Here is a 15,538-nt window from a genome sequence, read left to right as displayed (position 1 = left end):
ACTCAACCCAGTCCCAGCATATATACTCCCTGAATGATCCTGGAAGAACTTTGCGTTCAGGGTACAAGGAGAAACACTGAGCTGGGATTTGATTTCAGCTTCCCATGATAGTCTCAAAAAGTTGAGACTTTGGATATGGTCTGGTAAACGGGACAATCAAACCTGGCAAAATTTCTTCCGATAATGCTTTAATTTCACACTAGTGATAAAAAGCTGGTCCTCCTTAAGGTAAAATTTGCTTTGGAGGATATATCAAGAAATTGAAGCCAATTTTCATGATTCTATTACAGTGAATTCTGAGTTCATTAAACAAACTGACAAATCTAGGTGAACAAGATGACAGACTGAAGGAATATATAAAGTCAAAAGCTTGGAAACACAGGTGCTATGATTCAGGGGATAGAGTCAAAATCCATCTCAAACTGTAAATAATTGAGAAAATGAGTAGGAATTTAAGGCTACTCAATTTTCTTAAAATGAGATTTCTGTCTCTAAAAGAACTTTAAAAATTGGAAAACCTGAAAAGTTTCTAAGCTGTTTATCTCCCAACATGGAAAGACAAGAAAATGAGACAGGAGCACTGGACCCTTTTTTTTTTTTTTTAAGCAGAAAAATCTAGTCTTTGAATGATACGTCTCTAGCAGAGACGCATTAGTAGAAGTTTTGTGTGTGGAGTCAAAACAATTTTTAAAGATGATTGACAAGTTTAAATATGTTTTGAGGGGGAAGGGCTAATATAGGAAATGTTAAGAATGATGTTGCTGTGCCTTTTTTGGTTTCTTCTTTTGCTTGCATCTTCTCTCCCATTATGTTGACTATAGAAAGCCTTAGTTCTGTATTTCATGATGTTTATTTCCTTATCCTATTATGATGATATCTAGGGATCTCTTTTGAGTTATGTAAATCTATTTTTTTTTACAATTTAAAAACACAAAAAAGAATTGCCCTACATAAAATGAACACATTACTTGTAAGTAAATCTATCCAACTTGCCAATTTGGAGACTGCAAACATTTAGCGCACCCTGAGCAGGGTAATATAAATTGTTGAATGTATTTATTAAGATTTATCAACCCTATTTATGAGGAGATTCACCCAAGGCAATGTGCAACAGGTATAGTCTGATAGACATATATAGTAATTTATATGATACACCATACAGGTTACACTAGGACACACTTTTTAGTAACATCATTAGTGTGGTGAACTGATTTTGCAGAACCGAGGGTTTCTACATGTAAGCCATTCAAATTACTATTGCTCGTCTAAGTTATAGTTTGCTGAAAACTATCCTAGAATTATACATTGCTCATTCCTTTGAACTGTACCATCTATTATGTCATTCCTAGATAACTACTGGTACTTTTTTTCATTCATAATTTCTTGGGTATATAACTTATATGTAGGAAGAGAACCCAAAACTGGTAAAAAGCAAAGACACAGAACACCATAAGCATTAACTGGCTTTTTTTTTTTGTTTAAATCTTTTTAAAGAGCAACTTCCCAAATGTAATGGCACACACATATAGCAAAAATTAAAACATCTCTTTCTGCATTCAAATAAAGAGCCAAATACCATCTTACCTGAGAATGCCATGAATTATTAATAGTTTCCCTTGGAGAATTTTTACTTGGCTGTGTTTCAAACCTACCAATCTGTCTTTCATGTCCAGGTGTGAACTGTATGTGCAAATGAGATGTCCCTACATTTGGGCAACTGTACTTAAGACTAGATAAGCAGCAGGAAACTTGCTGAGTAGGTCCTTCTGAGAAACTTCTTTGCAGAATATGGTGTGTTTTGATCTTTTGTATATTCTGTCTTTCCAGCTCTCCATTTACCTGACATTCATTTTCTTGTGAAAGCAAACATGCAGATGTACTACGTAACAATTTTATATGATGACGGTTTGTGCCAGAATTTAGTTCAGTTTTCTTTCTTGGTAACTCTGGGTTGTGAAGGTCACTAGTTGCCTGGATTCCCACTGCAGATGGTCTTTGTTGAGTAAAATGTACTGAAATAAGGGAAAAATGATCAGGTGTTTCCCTATTTGTTTGGTCAGAATGGTCTGTTGTATGGCCACCTTCTGGTTGTGGATCATTCAAGTAAAGTGGCCTAATATCTCTGATGTTAGATGAAGGACAAGTATTTTTTGACAGTTTAACTCTATTAACTGCTGTTGAAAGGAAGCTCTTAGAAGCAGTATGATCTTTATTTTGTTCAACCTCATTAGCACAAATCATCAGCTGATGTGAGGTCTGATAAGAGCCTCTGCTTGACAGAGGGCCTGAGCTTACTGGAGAAGCTGGAGGTGTATTAGATGGGCTCCGAGGAAAAATGACCAAGGATGAACAACGTCTCAGTGGAACTTTAGTTTTCCTTCTTGTGGGCAGTCTTATTACTTCCATGTCTTTATCTAAGTTACTTTGGTCAAAAGGAATAGTACTTTTACATCTAGACGAAATTTTGCATGGGCTATATCTGTAAGAGCCATATTTATTTGTAGTGTCCAAATGGGATGAATTTCCATAAAACACTCCTTCACCCGAGGAAATAATAAAACTATTACTGTCACGGGTCATGGTATTATTACATGAACTTGCATCACTTGCAGTACTTGTACAAGATCCATAATCACTATTACTGCTACTGTATGATCCATTTTCACTGGTTCCAGTACTGCAAGAATTGTCATTACATACAGTAGTATTGCTTAGGCAAGTATCATTTATGATGGACTTTGATCTGTAAGTGCTTATATTGTTATAATCAATTCCTTCATTGTTGACAGCAACAAATGAAGTGTCTTCTGTAGAAGACACAGAGGTAACAGGTTTATGACATCCACTGTGTCTTCTTGGTTGAAGAGAAATTTTCAGAGAAGTGCTCTTTTTGGTACTACTTTGTGATGAAACAGAGGACCACTGGTGTGAATTAACCATTTCTGGTGAAACAGGTGGTAAACCTGCTTGCCTAGAAGTCAACTTCATCTGTATGACATTTGGTGCAGAAGTCTGGGACAATCTCTTGAAATACATGTGAATATTACTATCCAATCCATCCTCAGAGGTTTCTGGAAGAGGATCAGTATTACTCCTCCTCGCTGCAAAATGCAATCTTAACCGTTGTGCCATTTATTCTCGTTTCTAAACATACCACTGAATAAACTCCTCCACAAAATCTGTCACCTCCAGTATGCAGGCTAAATATAGTTTAAAAAAAAATCTATGTTTAAATATATAAACAACTTGTACAATACCCCAAAAGAGTTCACAAACCTGCATCATTTGTTCCAGTTTCCAGTCAACTGTGAGAAAATGATCTGACAGACGATGAAGAAAGGCACATCATGAAACAAACCACCCATTCCTGGGACTGCAGTTCAGAAAACATCTTGAATTGCTCAGTCAGAATGCATTCACTTACAAAGCACTTGATTTTCAGCGACCTTTAAGCAGCTCAGTTGCAGCACACTGGCTGAAACATTGCCAACTTCGTTTAAATCACACTTTCTCCAATTTGCATGAATGAATCCAGTCCAAAAAAACAGATTTCTTGCAATTCAAACTTTAAAAAGTTTTCTTGCTCCAGCTACACTGGTTGAACACTAAACTGCCTGAATAAATAATGCATCTCAACTTTCTTCAGCAGTGTATGACCACTAATATTTCTACCCACTGGTATAGAATTACAGGAAGTTGGTAGGAATGAAGTCTCACAGAATTGAGTATCAGACATTGGACTGAATTTCCAAACACTATCCATACAAGGTAACCAGTGAAGCTCTAGTTCTGATGGAAGCTACTAGTACTTACTGCAATTTCAAATTTACAAACTTGTAAGAAATGAACAGAGCTCTCTTTTATAGGTTTTCAGATCACTGAAAGTTTCTTTTTTGCTTTGATTCACTCTATAATTTCAGATGAAATTACTGCACTAGGAAATTTAAGTAAACTAAGCTTTCTAGCTCACTAATTTAAGGGGTAATTTATTAACAGTTATTGTGTGCTGATGATATTAATGTACATTATTTACCACATGGCACATTTTTATACAGCAGGCCCTGCAGCAAATAACAGACTTTAAAAACAGTTAGTGCACACTAATTTGCTAGTGAAAAGACCCTTTTATTTCACTATACATAAAAGGCATCTGTTTTTTTATTATTTTTTTTTTTTTTGGGGGGGGGGGGGGTTGTATTTGTTGGTTTCACAGAGGTGCTGCACTTAGAGTTATGTGCAGTCTGACAGCTGAGCATTAAGCCATACCAGGGTAGTTAGGCAGTGCCAAGAGACTTTAGTGGTATGGCTGGCAGAAAGCCCAGGCACAGCAGACACGGTGCCTATATACTTAAGAAGCAAAGCTATCAAAATAGTCCAGGTCCCACCAGCCCAAGAAGTGCTAGAGTTAATTCTAGATGCAGTGGACGCTGTACAGGACAAAAGGTAGAAACAACCAGAAGTGGAGGCACAGCAATCCCTACGATCATTGCAGACGAACCAAAGAGTAGGGTAAAAAAGGTTAGCACTCCCAAAGACCACAGGAATATGAAACAATTCTTCAATAAAATATATTGGATAAATACCAAAACGACAACTCAACACAGCAGCCATATTTCAGCGCAAAATTGTTTCATCTTCCTTGTGGTTTTTAGGAGTGCCAACCCCTTTTTACCCTACTCTTTGGTTCGTCAGGAGACAGGGTAGACATAAGTAAAGAAAGGGAAGCAGAAGGGGAGAGAGGGATTAGAGCAATTGAGAGGTGAGGGAGGGGAGTAAAGGGTTGACTGTTTACACACCATCTATTTTTTTTCCCTATCATTTAATGATGGACTATTCTACCAGTAATCAAAGGTGAACAAAAAATGTGTGTGTGTATATAGATAGATGATTAGATAAATAGATACACACACATACTTATAAAAATGCTAAGGATTGTGAGCACTCTGGAGGGCGGGTACGAGGGAAAGGGGATAGTGGTTCTTTCAGCCGGCATCATCCCCGGTCATTTAGCCCAGCTAGGAGAGCAGGGCGCCCTCTAGGGATCAAACTGCCAGGGAAAGCTGTAATGCATGAGAAAAACTACACTCCCCAGAAGCCAGTGCAGGGTCAGCTGAACTCTCAGGAGGAGGAGGGTGGAAGGACTGATTGGGAGATGAGGTCTGATCCTGGAGATGGGGAACAGCTGGTGGAGCTTGGGAAGGAGGAGGAGATGGAGTGGAATAAAGAAGAGGTAGAAGGAGAAGGTAAGGGGGAATGTATGGAGGTGGGTGGTTTGGCTCTAACCCGTGCAGACAGGGTGAGAGCTTTTGTGGCCTCAGCATTGCCCCGGTTGTGGAGCTGGGGGAAGCTGGGAGCAAAGCAGTGGGGGAGCAACTGGAAAGCACAACTTGCTACCATATTGGCTGTTCCCAAGAGGTAGTGCTGTGGAAGGGGGGGGGGAAGGGTTTTAAGACAGAAAGGCAGGTGCATTTTGGAACTTAAAACTGTAGGAGGTGAGAGAGGAGGTGGTTCCAGCTAAATCTCCAAAACTATCTGCGGTGAAGATAGTGTGGCTGGAGGTTTGGGAGGGAGAATTTAAAACAAAAGCCTGTGATTGAAAATGGATTAAAGTTTGCTGATAGTTGGAGGTGTTTAAACAAGGCTGACATCTGTAACAATAAAGAACTTGGATTGCTCTTACTGCTGGAGTGGGACTGATTTTCTCAGCAGCTGGCAAGGTGGAGAGAGAGAGAGCGAGCGAAAGTGCGGTGGCTGGCTAGGAAAGCAGACGGAATCTGGTGAAAGCTAAGCAGGGTCAACCCCGGCTCCCACCTGGAAGGGGGACCTGGTTACAGGATGTAACTCATCAATAATATAAATTATTCTGAAAATATAACAGCAATTTTATGCAACACCATTGGAAATTTTCCAGTGTTGATCTTCTTTAATTTGTCCTGGCATATATATTGACATCATCAGACTAGTAGTAGTGACACTATTTAACCTGATTTTTGCCAACAAAATATAGAGAAAATTTTGACTGGTAAATCAAATTAATACATTACTTTCTGTGAGATGAAATGACCACCACGAAAAGTACAACTTTCCAGTTCAGATGTTTCAGATAACAGGAGTCAAGCAGCTCAAAGGGAGCTTTATCAGCTGGATGAGAAGAATCTTGAGATCTTATTACATGGTCAGATGGGGGGGGGGGGGGGGCTTTGTAAACAGCAAGCCTCTCATAAACTGAACAACTAGAGCCTGTACAGAGATGGTAAGCACCAATTACACTGAGATGAACCCTTACAGAGTTGGTTTTTAAACCAAACTCAGATAGGTGCAGGAGGTATTGAAGCAGTTTTTGTGTAGGACAAGTAAGAGGATCAGAGGACAACTCTAGAAGAAGAGGACAGTGCCGTAGCGAGGGCTAACGGCACCCCCCCCTCACCCCCCCCAGGGTGCAGCACGGCGCACCCCCCCCCCCCCCCCCGGAGCGCAACCCCTCCCCCGGACCGCATTGTTACCTGCGGGAGGGCCGATCCGCCCCGAGTGCACGTCACTCGGAGCTGCGTCAGCCCCGCTGGTTCCCTGCTCTCTCTGCCCCGGAACAGGAAGTAACCTGTTCCGGGGCAGAGAGAGCAGGGAACCAGCGGGGCCGGCACCACCCGAGCACGTGCACCCGGGGCAGACCGCCCCCCCCCCCCCCCCTTCCTACGCCACTGGAAGAGGAAACCAGATCTGCCTCAGCCAATAATGGGTGATTAGGATCATAGTTCCCTAATCTTGCTTGAGTTTCAGTAAAGTCTTCTCTATGAGAGGATACAGAAGATCTGTCCCCCAATGAGGAGAAAAGTATCCTACTACTACTACTATATTTAGCATTTCTATAGCGCTACAAGGCGTACGCAGCGATGCTAGTCTGCCATGTGACCTGAACCTGAGGGAGAGAGTCTGCAAGACTAAGCATATTGTGTAGCAGTGACTTCAAGTAATTGCTCATGTAGAGCTTGTAGGGCTCTATATGGGCAATAAACAGGCCTGATAAACTTTCCTCCCAAATGAGTCTAGTGTTCGAGCCTCTCTACCTGGGGGAGCCGAGGCATAAGTCCTTGAGCTCCTAGCTCATTTGAAGGTGGATTCGACTACCAAAGAGTGGTGAGGCAGCTGAGCCCTCTCAAATCCAGGAGCCTTCTGCATACAGTACTGCATATCCACCTTCTTACTACTACTACTACTATTTAGCATTTCTATAGCTTAGATGCACTGAGAGGGGATATTCCCCGTTCTTCGTCAGTTCATCTTTAATGATGGGGTTCAATGGAACTGTGACCCCCTGCTTAGAAGGCAACACATAATCCAGGATAGAAATCATCTCTGCTCTGGGCTCTTCCTCCATCTACTACTTAAATGGGATGGCCAAAGCCATCTCCTTCACAAAACCTGTGAAAGAGACCCTCAGGTGGAGATTTATGCCTCCCATGAGGTGAAGAATCAGAAGGAACCCTTAGACGCCTCCTACGAGAAGTGAGGGTCCTCTGAGTCCCATGAGTGGTCCCCAATCAGACTCCTCACAGTACTCAGATTGAACCTGCCCCAGCTCAGTGGGACGATGCCCACGCCCAGAAGCGAAACCAGTGTACAAGCCCTACCCTCAGACTCCAGGAAAACTTTCTCCCCTGATGTCGAAACTGATACTGCATGGGTTGACAAAGACACCCATTGCACAATCAAGACAGGAGCCTCAGGAAGAAGCTGGGGCTGAGCTGCAGCTGGCACAAGCGCCCTCGATGTCTGAGCAGTGTGCAGCTGTAGCATCTATGCCATCTCCTCTCCGATAATGGCTCAGTACCGCTCATCGAAGGTAGGCATCGGCAAAGGCTGGGGGGTAGGAGCAGAAACAGGGTACAGCCTGCGAAGGAACCAGTGCCAAACCGGAAGCGGGAACCTGGCTGCTCAGAGACCGGCACATCGGCACCTCTACCAAGGAGGTGGAGCACTCCCAGTGCCAGCACTTCTCAGGTACTGGCGATGCTTCCGGTGCCGATGGACTTGCCCACGAGGAGACAAAAAGTCTCTCCTGCTGGTCCCGATGCACCCTCTGTGTCCTTAACCACATTTTCAAACAGAGAAAACAGGAGTTAGGGTAATCAGGTGATTTTTCAGTGACAGACCTATACTCTTAGTGTGCCACTGAAAAATCACCAAATTACACTGGGCGCACCTCTTGAAGCCACTGGGGGGTCTTCTTGGACATTGAGAAAAGAATCACAGCCAAATTAAATTCTTAATTTTGGACTACAAAAATAGGCAGAGCCCAAACAGAGGTCGGTGCTCAGGCCTAAGCAGGACTATCTAGTAGTGTAAAAGAAAGAAAACTTGAAGGGCCAAAAACATTAAGAACTAAGAGGGAAAATAACAGAAAGTGAAATCAACATCAAAAACAGGAGAAAAATGCCCACATAAGAAGGTACTGCAAAAGCAAAGAAAAAAGCGCTGTGGGGTGACCATGAAGACACGTTGTCCTTGGTCTGTGGAAAACCGAAGACTGAGGGATCGGCACATGTGAAGCTGGACGCTGCTAGAATTTTCTTGAAAAAAACATTTATACACTAGCCAGTGTACAGCGCTGTGTACGTCTAGTAGTGTTATAGAAATGATAAGTAGTAGAAGCCAGCGTCTGCAATGGGCTCCGTCGGATGATGTCACCCACATGTGAGAATACAACTGGGCCTGCTTGCCCTCGTCGGAGTACATAAGATAGCTAAAAAGAATTCAACTCCAAAGGAAGGTGGGAGGGGTGTAAGGATACCTGTCCTGCTGTCCTCGGGGAACACCTGCTACAGATAAGTAAGCATTCACTTTTTCCGGAGGACTATCTGGCCAAATCTACTGTCGCATCAGGAATCCTACTCCAGGCAACAGTTTCATGTTTATGAGTTTTAAATTGTACATCGCCTAGTCTTGGCAAGTCCAAATTTTGGTAATAAATTGAATAGTGTGAAGTAAATGTAAGGATAGATGTTTCTCACAGCCCTGCAAATCTCTCCTATGGAGGCCAACCTCAAGTGTGCTACCAACATTGCCATAGCTCTTACATCTGCGTACCTCTATATTTGGGAATCCCTAGCCACCAGGCTCACCGAAAACACTAGACTAGTCTCTTGCAATAGCAAGACTCGACTTGAATCCAATTAACCTTAACTTATATACAAACTGGTTCTGGAGATGCAAACTGGAACAGAATAAAATGGACCCTAGGAGGGTGGAGTTGACTTCTAGACATCAAACAAATTGCGAAGACTGCCAAAAAACTGACTGCCGCGTCGGGAATTCTGCTCCAGGCAGTAATGAAAAGTAAATGTGTGGACCAAAGACCAGGTTGCAACCTTGCATCTCTCTTCAATGGAGGCTAACCTCAAGTGGGCTGCCAATGCAGCCATGGCTCGAACAGTGAAGCGAAGATACATACCTGTAGCAGGTATTCTCCGAGGACAGCAGGCTGATTGTTCTCACATGTGGGTCGACGTCCACGTCGGCCCAGGAATCGGCAATTTTGCAAGCAAAATATAAAAAATGTTTTGCCAGAGTCTTCTGGTGCGGGTGCAGCGCACACCACGCTTGCGCGGCTGTGTTCCCACCCATCGCGTCAGCGTTCCCGCTCAGTTTAATCAAAAAGCAAATAAACAACAACTCCAAAGGGGAGGTGGGCGGGTTTGTGAGAACAATTACCCTGCTGTCCTCAGAGAATACTTGCCACAGGTATGTATCTTCGCTTTCTCTGAGGACAAGCAGACTGCTTGTTCTCACATGTGGGGTATCCCTAGCACCAGGCTCACTCAAAACAATGAACATTGGTCAATTGGGTCTCGCAACGGCGCGGACATAACAGAGATCGACCTGAAAACAAACTCAGAGTGCAGCCTGGAACAGAACAAAATGGGTCTAGGGGGGTGGACTTGGATTCTAAACTAGAGACTTGCACGGGAACAGGGTTCGCGGGAATCCCGCAGAACCCGCAGGATTCCCGCGCGGACGGAAGCAGTTCTACGGGGATCCCATGGGGACGGAAGCAGCTCCTGTGGGGTTTCCGTGGCAATGGAAGCAGCTCCTGTGGGGTTCCCGTGGAAGTGTATGCTGCACTTGCGCCAGCCTCTCACCCACCAAGTACCAAGTTCTTTGAGTGCTGTCTCCTCCTCTTCCTCCTCCTTACATTAACAGCACAAATGTGGAAAGCCTCCATTAAGGAGGTGGTAGAGATACAAATGGTGATGAAATTCAAAAAGGCATGGGATGAACACAGAGGATCTCTATTTAGAAAATGGAAGTTATAAAAAACCTAAACTTAAATGGCTGCATGTGTGTGGATGTGTCGCGTGACACTTACATGGTGACTCTGGCTGTGATGAACTAGGGCCGATACTGGGAGACCTGTACGGTCTGTGTCTCATATATGGCAATCTGGGTTTGGACGGGCTGGAAAGGGTTTAGACAGCAACTTCAGTGGCTGGAACATGAGGACAGTTCTGGACAGACTTTTACGGTCTGGAGTGGGCTTTGAGGGCAACTCCAGCAGTTGGAACATAAGGATAGGGCCAGGCGGACTTCTATGGTCTATGTCCCAGAAACACCACAGAAAGACCATAATCAAGTATATAATATCACATTCATTGTGATGATGAATTGATAATCATGAATTGATAATGATTGTGACTATTGGGCAGACTGGATGGACCGATCCAGTTTTTATCTGCTGTCATTTACTATTACTATTAATCCTCTCTGCTTCTGGGCTGTTACGCAGATCTCAGCTCTGACATAAGCATGAGCATCAGATGTCACCTGACCTACTGGCGCGTGCATGTGGTGATCTCTTAACACACAGTGCTAGTGAATCAGAGAAGTCTTATATGTGCGCACCAGAGTGTTCCAACTTCCATTCCTTCCTTGCCTGCAGTGCTGCGGCTCAAACCCAGAGACTGAGAGAGCTGACAGGAATTTTTTTTAATGTACCATTAAATTCTTGTGGGTGAGGACAGGTTAAATTCTTGTGGAGACGGGCGGGGATGGGTTAGATTCCCCACGGGGACGGGCGGGGATGGGTTAGATATAGAACATTGAAATATTTTGTTTTACAACAGATTGAAGCCTCTTAGGAAAGGATCGGTGGTAATAGAAAAAGAACGTTATTCCAATGTGAACAGAGATGGATACATCGTTTAAGTTCTTTAATCCCTGATGGTTTGAATGGGAAGATTGAGTGGGGCTATTTCTTTTGACAGGTCTTGAGGCAGGAAGCCTTGTGTAGATATTCTATACGAGATGAAATGTCCGTTGTTCAGCTAGTAGTGAAGGATTAAGAATATAATATGCTGATTGGTCAGATCTACTCTTGGCGTCTGACGTAGTCGGATATAAGAAACAGAGGGGCCATTTTGTTGGGTCGGTCCGCTGAAGTTGGAAATGCTTTGAACAGAGGTGCCTGTGTATAAGAATGAAAAAATGATCTGATGACTAGAAAACTGTTTGGATTTGTGCTCTAAAATATTCTCTTTTGTAGATTAACGCAGACCACACAACCCTGAAGCAGGTGACGAAACGTTGGCCACCGTTGGTCGTGGTCGCGATCAGCGTTGATAAAGTTCCGTTATAAAGAGGACTTGATCCGAATAAGCTAAATAGCTTTCAATTTCATGAGTCTTTAGAATTTTTTGTAGCGTTCTGGTGAGACCATTTATATAAAAATAAAAAAGAGTTGTTTAAAGATTATAGTTCAGAGGTTTTTGGGCCGATGATGAAGCAACCCAGCCCCCGAGAGCTATACAGACACATAGCCGGGGGCTTCTTGAGGTCTTTCCTCTTTACACTAATTATGTGCTTTGAATACACGTCAATTGAGTATATATTATTTTTGATCTCCTTATTACTCTAGATTGTTGAATAATTTATTTAAATTTAAATCATTTATAATTTTTCATTTTACAAGGGTCACTTGCAAACAGTAATACAGAGATGACTGTACATTAATACAATAGTAGATGAAAACAATCTCAACTAGACAAATGGATTATATACAATCTTTCTCTTTCTTAGACCACAAAATAAATAGGGAGAGTGAAACAAGACAAGGAGATCAATTAAACAACAGTAAACAAAGAAAATGTATTAACCTGATTATCCCCAGTTATTATTTATCTGAATCATTATTCCACATTGATCGTCTGGTAGGCTTCTTCAAACCCAAGACGGTGTATAGTCAATTAATTTCGTTGGAAACATACTTATTGTCCAATATTAGTGGAAATAATACACCTGATTTCATTTTTTTCTCTTTTAAAACCAGAAATTATTTAACAACCAGTGTAAAAGGCCCGTTTCTGACAGAAATGAAACGGGTGCTAGCAAGGTCTTCCTCGGAGTGTGTATGTTTGAGAGAGTGTGTGTGAGAGTGACTGTGTGAGAGAGACAGATTGAATGTGTGTGGCTGCAAGTGTGTCTGTTAGAGAGTGTGTGTGTGAGATTGACAGTGTGTTTGAGTGGGTATGTGAGCGACAGCGAGAGTGTATGAGAGTGGGAGAGTGTTTGAGAGTGACGGTGTGACACATAGTGAATGTGATCCAGTGTGAGACATAGCATGTGTTGTAGACAGTGTTTGAGAGTGAGAGAGACACTGATTGTGAGAGAGAGAGAGTGTGTGTGTGTGAGAGATAGTGTGTTTGACAGAGATACATCCCCCCCTCCCTCTCTGTGTTCGAAGGACCCCCTCCGTCTGCCTGTGCCACTGTGTTGTCGCTGGACCCCTTATTTCCCTGTCTGGTCAATCTCCCCCCCTCCTCCTCTTAGGTCTCCCTGCTGCCCTCCTCTCAGGGCTGTGGATCCCCCCTCCCCCCTTCGTCTGTGCTGAGAGGACCCCCTTCCCCGCCTCACTCTGTGGTCTCTGGACCTCTTCCAGCCCTCATCCTCCCCCTCCTTGTGCCTGAACTGTTGCTTAGCCTGTGGCAACTGTGGAGACAGCTGTGCAGGACCTCCTCTTCCAACCCCCTTGTCATGTTTGTCGAAAAAGGAAAGAGTAAAAAAGAGGAAATGTGCGAAAATGTTTGTAAAAAGGAAGAGGGGGACTGCAGGCAGCGACCGTCTGTCAGCTGTGCAAGTGTAAACAAAACCAAAGGAAAGGAGTTTTGTGCTGGCTGTTGAGTCCCAGCTGCTTGAAAGGAGTGGAGGGGAGGGTGCAGAGCAGGAGCGGACTTACTCAGCCAGAAGCGAAGCACAGCTCCTGCCCTTGTGACTTGCACATTCAGCTGCGAAGGCCACCAGAGAAAATGGAGGGAGGAGAAACGGGTGCAGAAGTCCTCCAGCACATGCGCACAGCAAGGCGAGGGACGTGACAGGAGAGGTTTGCGTGCGGGAAGGTCCCGCGACGGCAGCTGTTTTATTTTGCATATCTTTTTGTGTGTGTAGCGGCCGCAGCTGACGTCTGATAGAGGGGGGAAGCGGCGGCGACCTGTGGTGGAGGGTTCAGCAGTGTTTGCATCGACCTTGGGGGGGGGGGGGGTGGAGGGTGTTAGCAGTTGCAAACCGGGCTTCCTTGCTCGTGTGTAGTAATCGTCGTTCACCATGGCCGGAGTCGGAGAGGGAGGGCGGTGGAACGGTGAGTGAGCGGCTGCAGGAGGGTGGGTGAGATGGACTGTGGGCGGGGGGACAGGGTCCAGCGCCGATTTTGGTTGGTTTTGAGTGTATGGGAATGACGGCTGCATTGGGGAGTGGAAACAGAGATTACCCACTGACAATCCGATTTGTTGTGTGTCATTGCTCCGCCCTCAATGTCATCACGTTGTGACGCGGGGGCGGGGAAGACACTCATGCGATCTTGCAACTACAAATTTAGAACGTTGGAGGTGCCTTTTATATATAGAGATACAAACACTTGAATCTCTAATCCAATTCCCACTAATTAAGGTAATCCCAGTTTCACAGGCTTCACTCCTTTGAATTAATATACTAAGAGGAATCATTTCAGAGGAAAAAACTTTAGGAGTTGTTTAATAATTTATAATGCAACATAGAAAATTTTTTTATTACTTAAAGCTTTGACCCTATCCCCCCACTGTAGACCCTCCTCAGCTCTGCTTCCTCCCCCAATGTTTGAACTTCTTACCAGGGTCAATCCCCCATCTTGTTTCTTATTTATTTGTTACATTTGTATCTCACATTTTTGCACCTATTTGCAGGCTCAATGTGGCTTACATAGTACCGTAAAGGCGTTCGCCAATTCCAGTATGAACAAATACAGTAATGTTGTGGTAGAATAAGGTTCATGTGTACAGACACATTAGGGAATCGTAGAGAGGAAGAGAATCGTAGCGAGGAAGAGTTATTATATGTCCATTACGAGCTTTGGTTTCGTTGTGTTGCAGGGTACAGGCATTTAAGTTGGGTCGGAAGAGTATGCCTTTTTGAACAGGTTAGTTTTTAATGATTTCCGGAAGTTTAGGTGATCATAAGTTGTTTTCACGGCTTTTGGTAATGCGTTCCACAGTTGTGTGCTTATGTAGGAAAGCTGGATGCATAGGTTGATTTGCATTGAGTCCTTTGCAGCTTGGGTAGTGGAGATTTAGGTATGATCGTGTTGATCCTGTTGTGTTTCTGGTTTGTAAGTCTATGAGGTCTGTCATGTATCCCGGGGCTTCGCCGTAGATAATTTTATGAACCAGGGTGCAGATTTTGAAAGCAATATGTTCTTTGATTGGGAGCCAGTGCAGTATTTCTCTGAGGGGTTTGGCGCTTTCAAATCGCGCTTTTCCAAATATAAGCCTGGTTGCCATGTTTTAAGCGGTCTGAAGTTTCTTTATAATTTCTTTGCATCCCACATAAATTCCGTTGCAGTAGTCTACATGGCTTAGTACCATTGATTGTATCAAGTTGCGAAATGTTTCCCTCGGGAAAAATGGTTTCACGCGTTTGAGTTTCCACATTGAGTGGAACATTTTTTGTTGTAGATTTCACTTGGTTCTCTAGTGTGAGGTTACGGTCGATTGTAACACTGAGAATTTTCAGGCTGTCTGAGATAGGGAGGCTATAATCTGGGGTGTTTATGTTTGTGGGTTTGTTCGTATTGTATTGGAATGAGAGGATGAAACAGTGTGTTTTTTCTGTGTTGAGTTTTAGTTGAAATGCGTTTGCCCATGAGTCCATGATATTCAAGCTGAGCTTGATTTCGTTGGTGATTTCTGTCAGATCACGTTTGTAAGGAATGTATATTGTCACATCGTCTTACTGATGGAAAAGCTGTGATATGTGTGCAGCTATTTTGAACAGGATCAATTTAGAATTCTAGTTCTATCTCCCAAGTGGATTATTGTAACCTAGTGTACTTAGGATGTAATAGAAGTCTAATAAGGAGACTGCAGACGATTCAGAATACTGCAGTCCGATTAATTTTTGGATTGTCTAAATTTGATAGTATCACTTCTAGCTACTTAACATTGCATTGGCTGCCTATTGAAGCCAGAATACATTTCAAGCTGGCATGTTTTCTTTTTAAACATCTATATGGTCTGGCACC

The 15,538-nt window shown here is 43.4% G+C and overlaps 1 protein-coding gene across 7 annotated transcripts in view; it reads right to left on the bottom strand.

Annotated features, from left to right (window-relative positions):
- Positions 1–15,538, bottom strand: part of NEDD4 (NEDD4 E3 ubiquitin protein ligase) — a 578,822-nt gene that overhangs the window by 390,164 nt on the left and 173,120 nt on the right. For 3 of the 7 annotated variants that reach the window (XM_030189055.1, XM_030189068.1, XM_030189061.1), the window contains exon 1: positions 1,653–3,132. The exons of 3 other annotated variants lie outside the window; for them this stretch is intronic. In XM_030189055.1, the coding sequence (XP_030044915.1) occupies positions 1,653–3,132 (1,480 nt within the window). Of the gene's footprint in view, positions 1–1,631; positions 3,133–15,538 lie in introns of those variants that run through there. One more of the 7 variants, XM_030189074.1, reaches the window with a different exon arrangement.

Source organism: Microcaecilia unicolor, chromosome 1 (assembly GCF_901765095.1).
Source record: "Microcaecilia unicolor chromosome 1, aMicUni1.1, whole genome shotgun sequence".
Lineage (NCBI taxonomy): Eukaryota > Metazoa > Chordata > Amphibia > Gymnophiona > Siphonopidae > Microcaecilia > Microcaecilia unicolor.
This window is presented reverse-complemented; position numbering and strand designations above follow the sequence as displayed.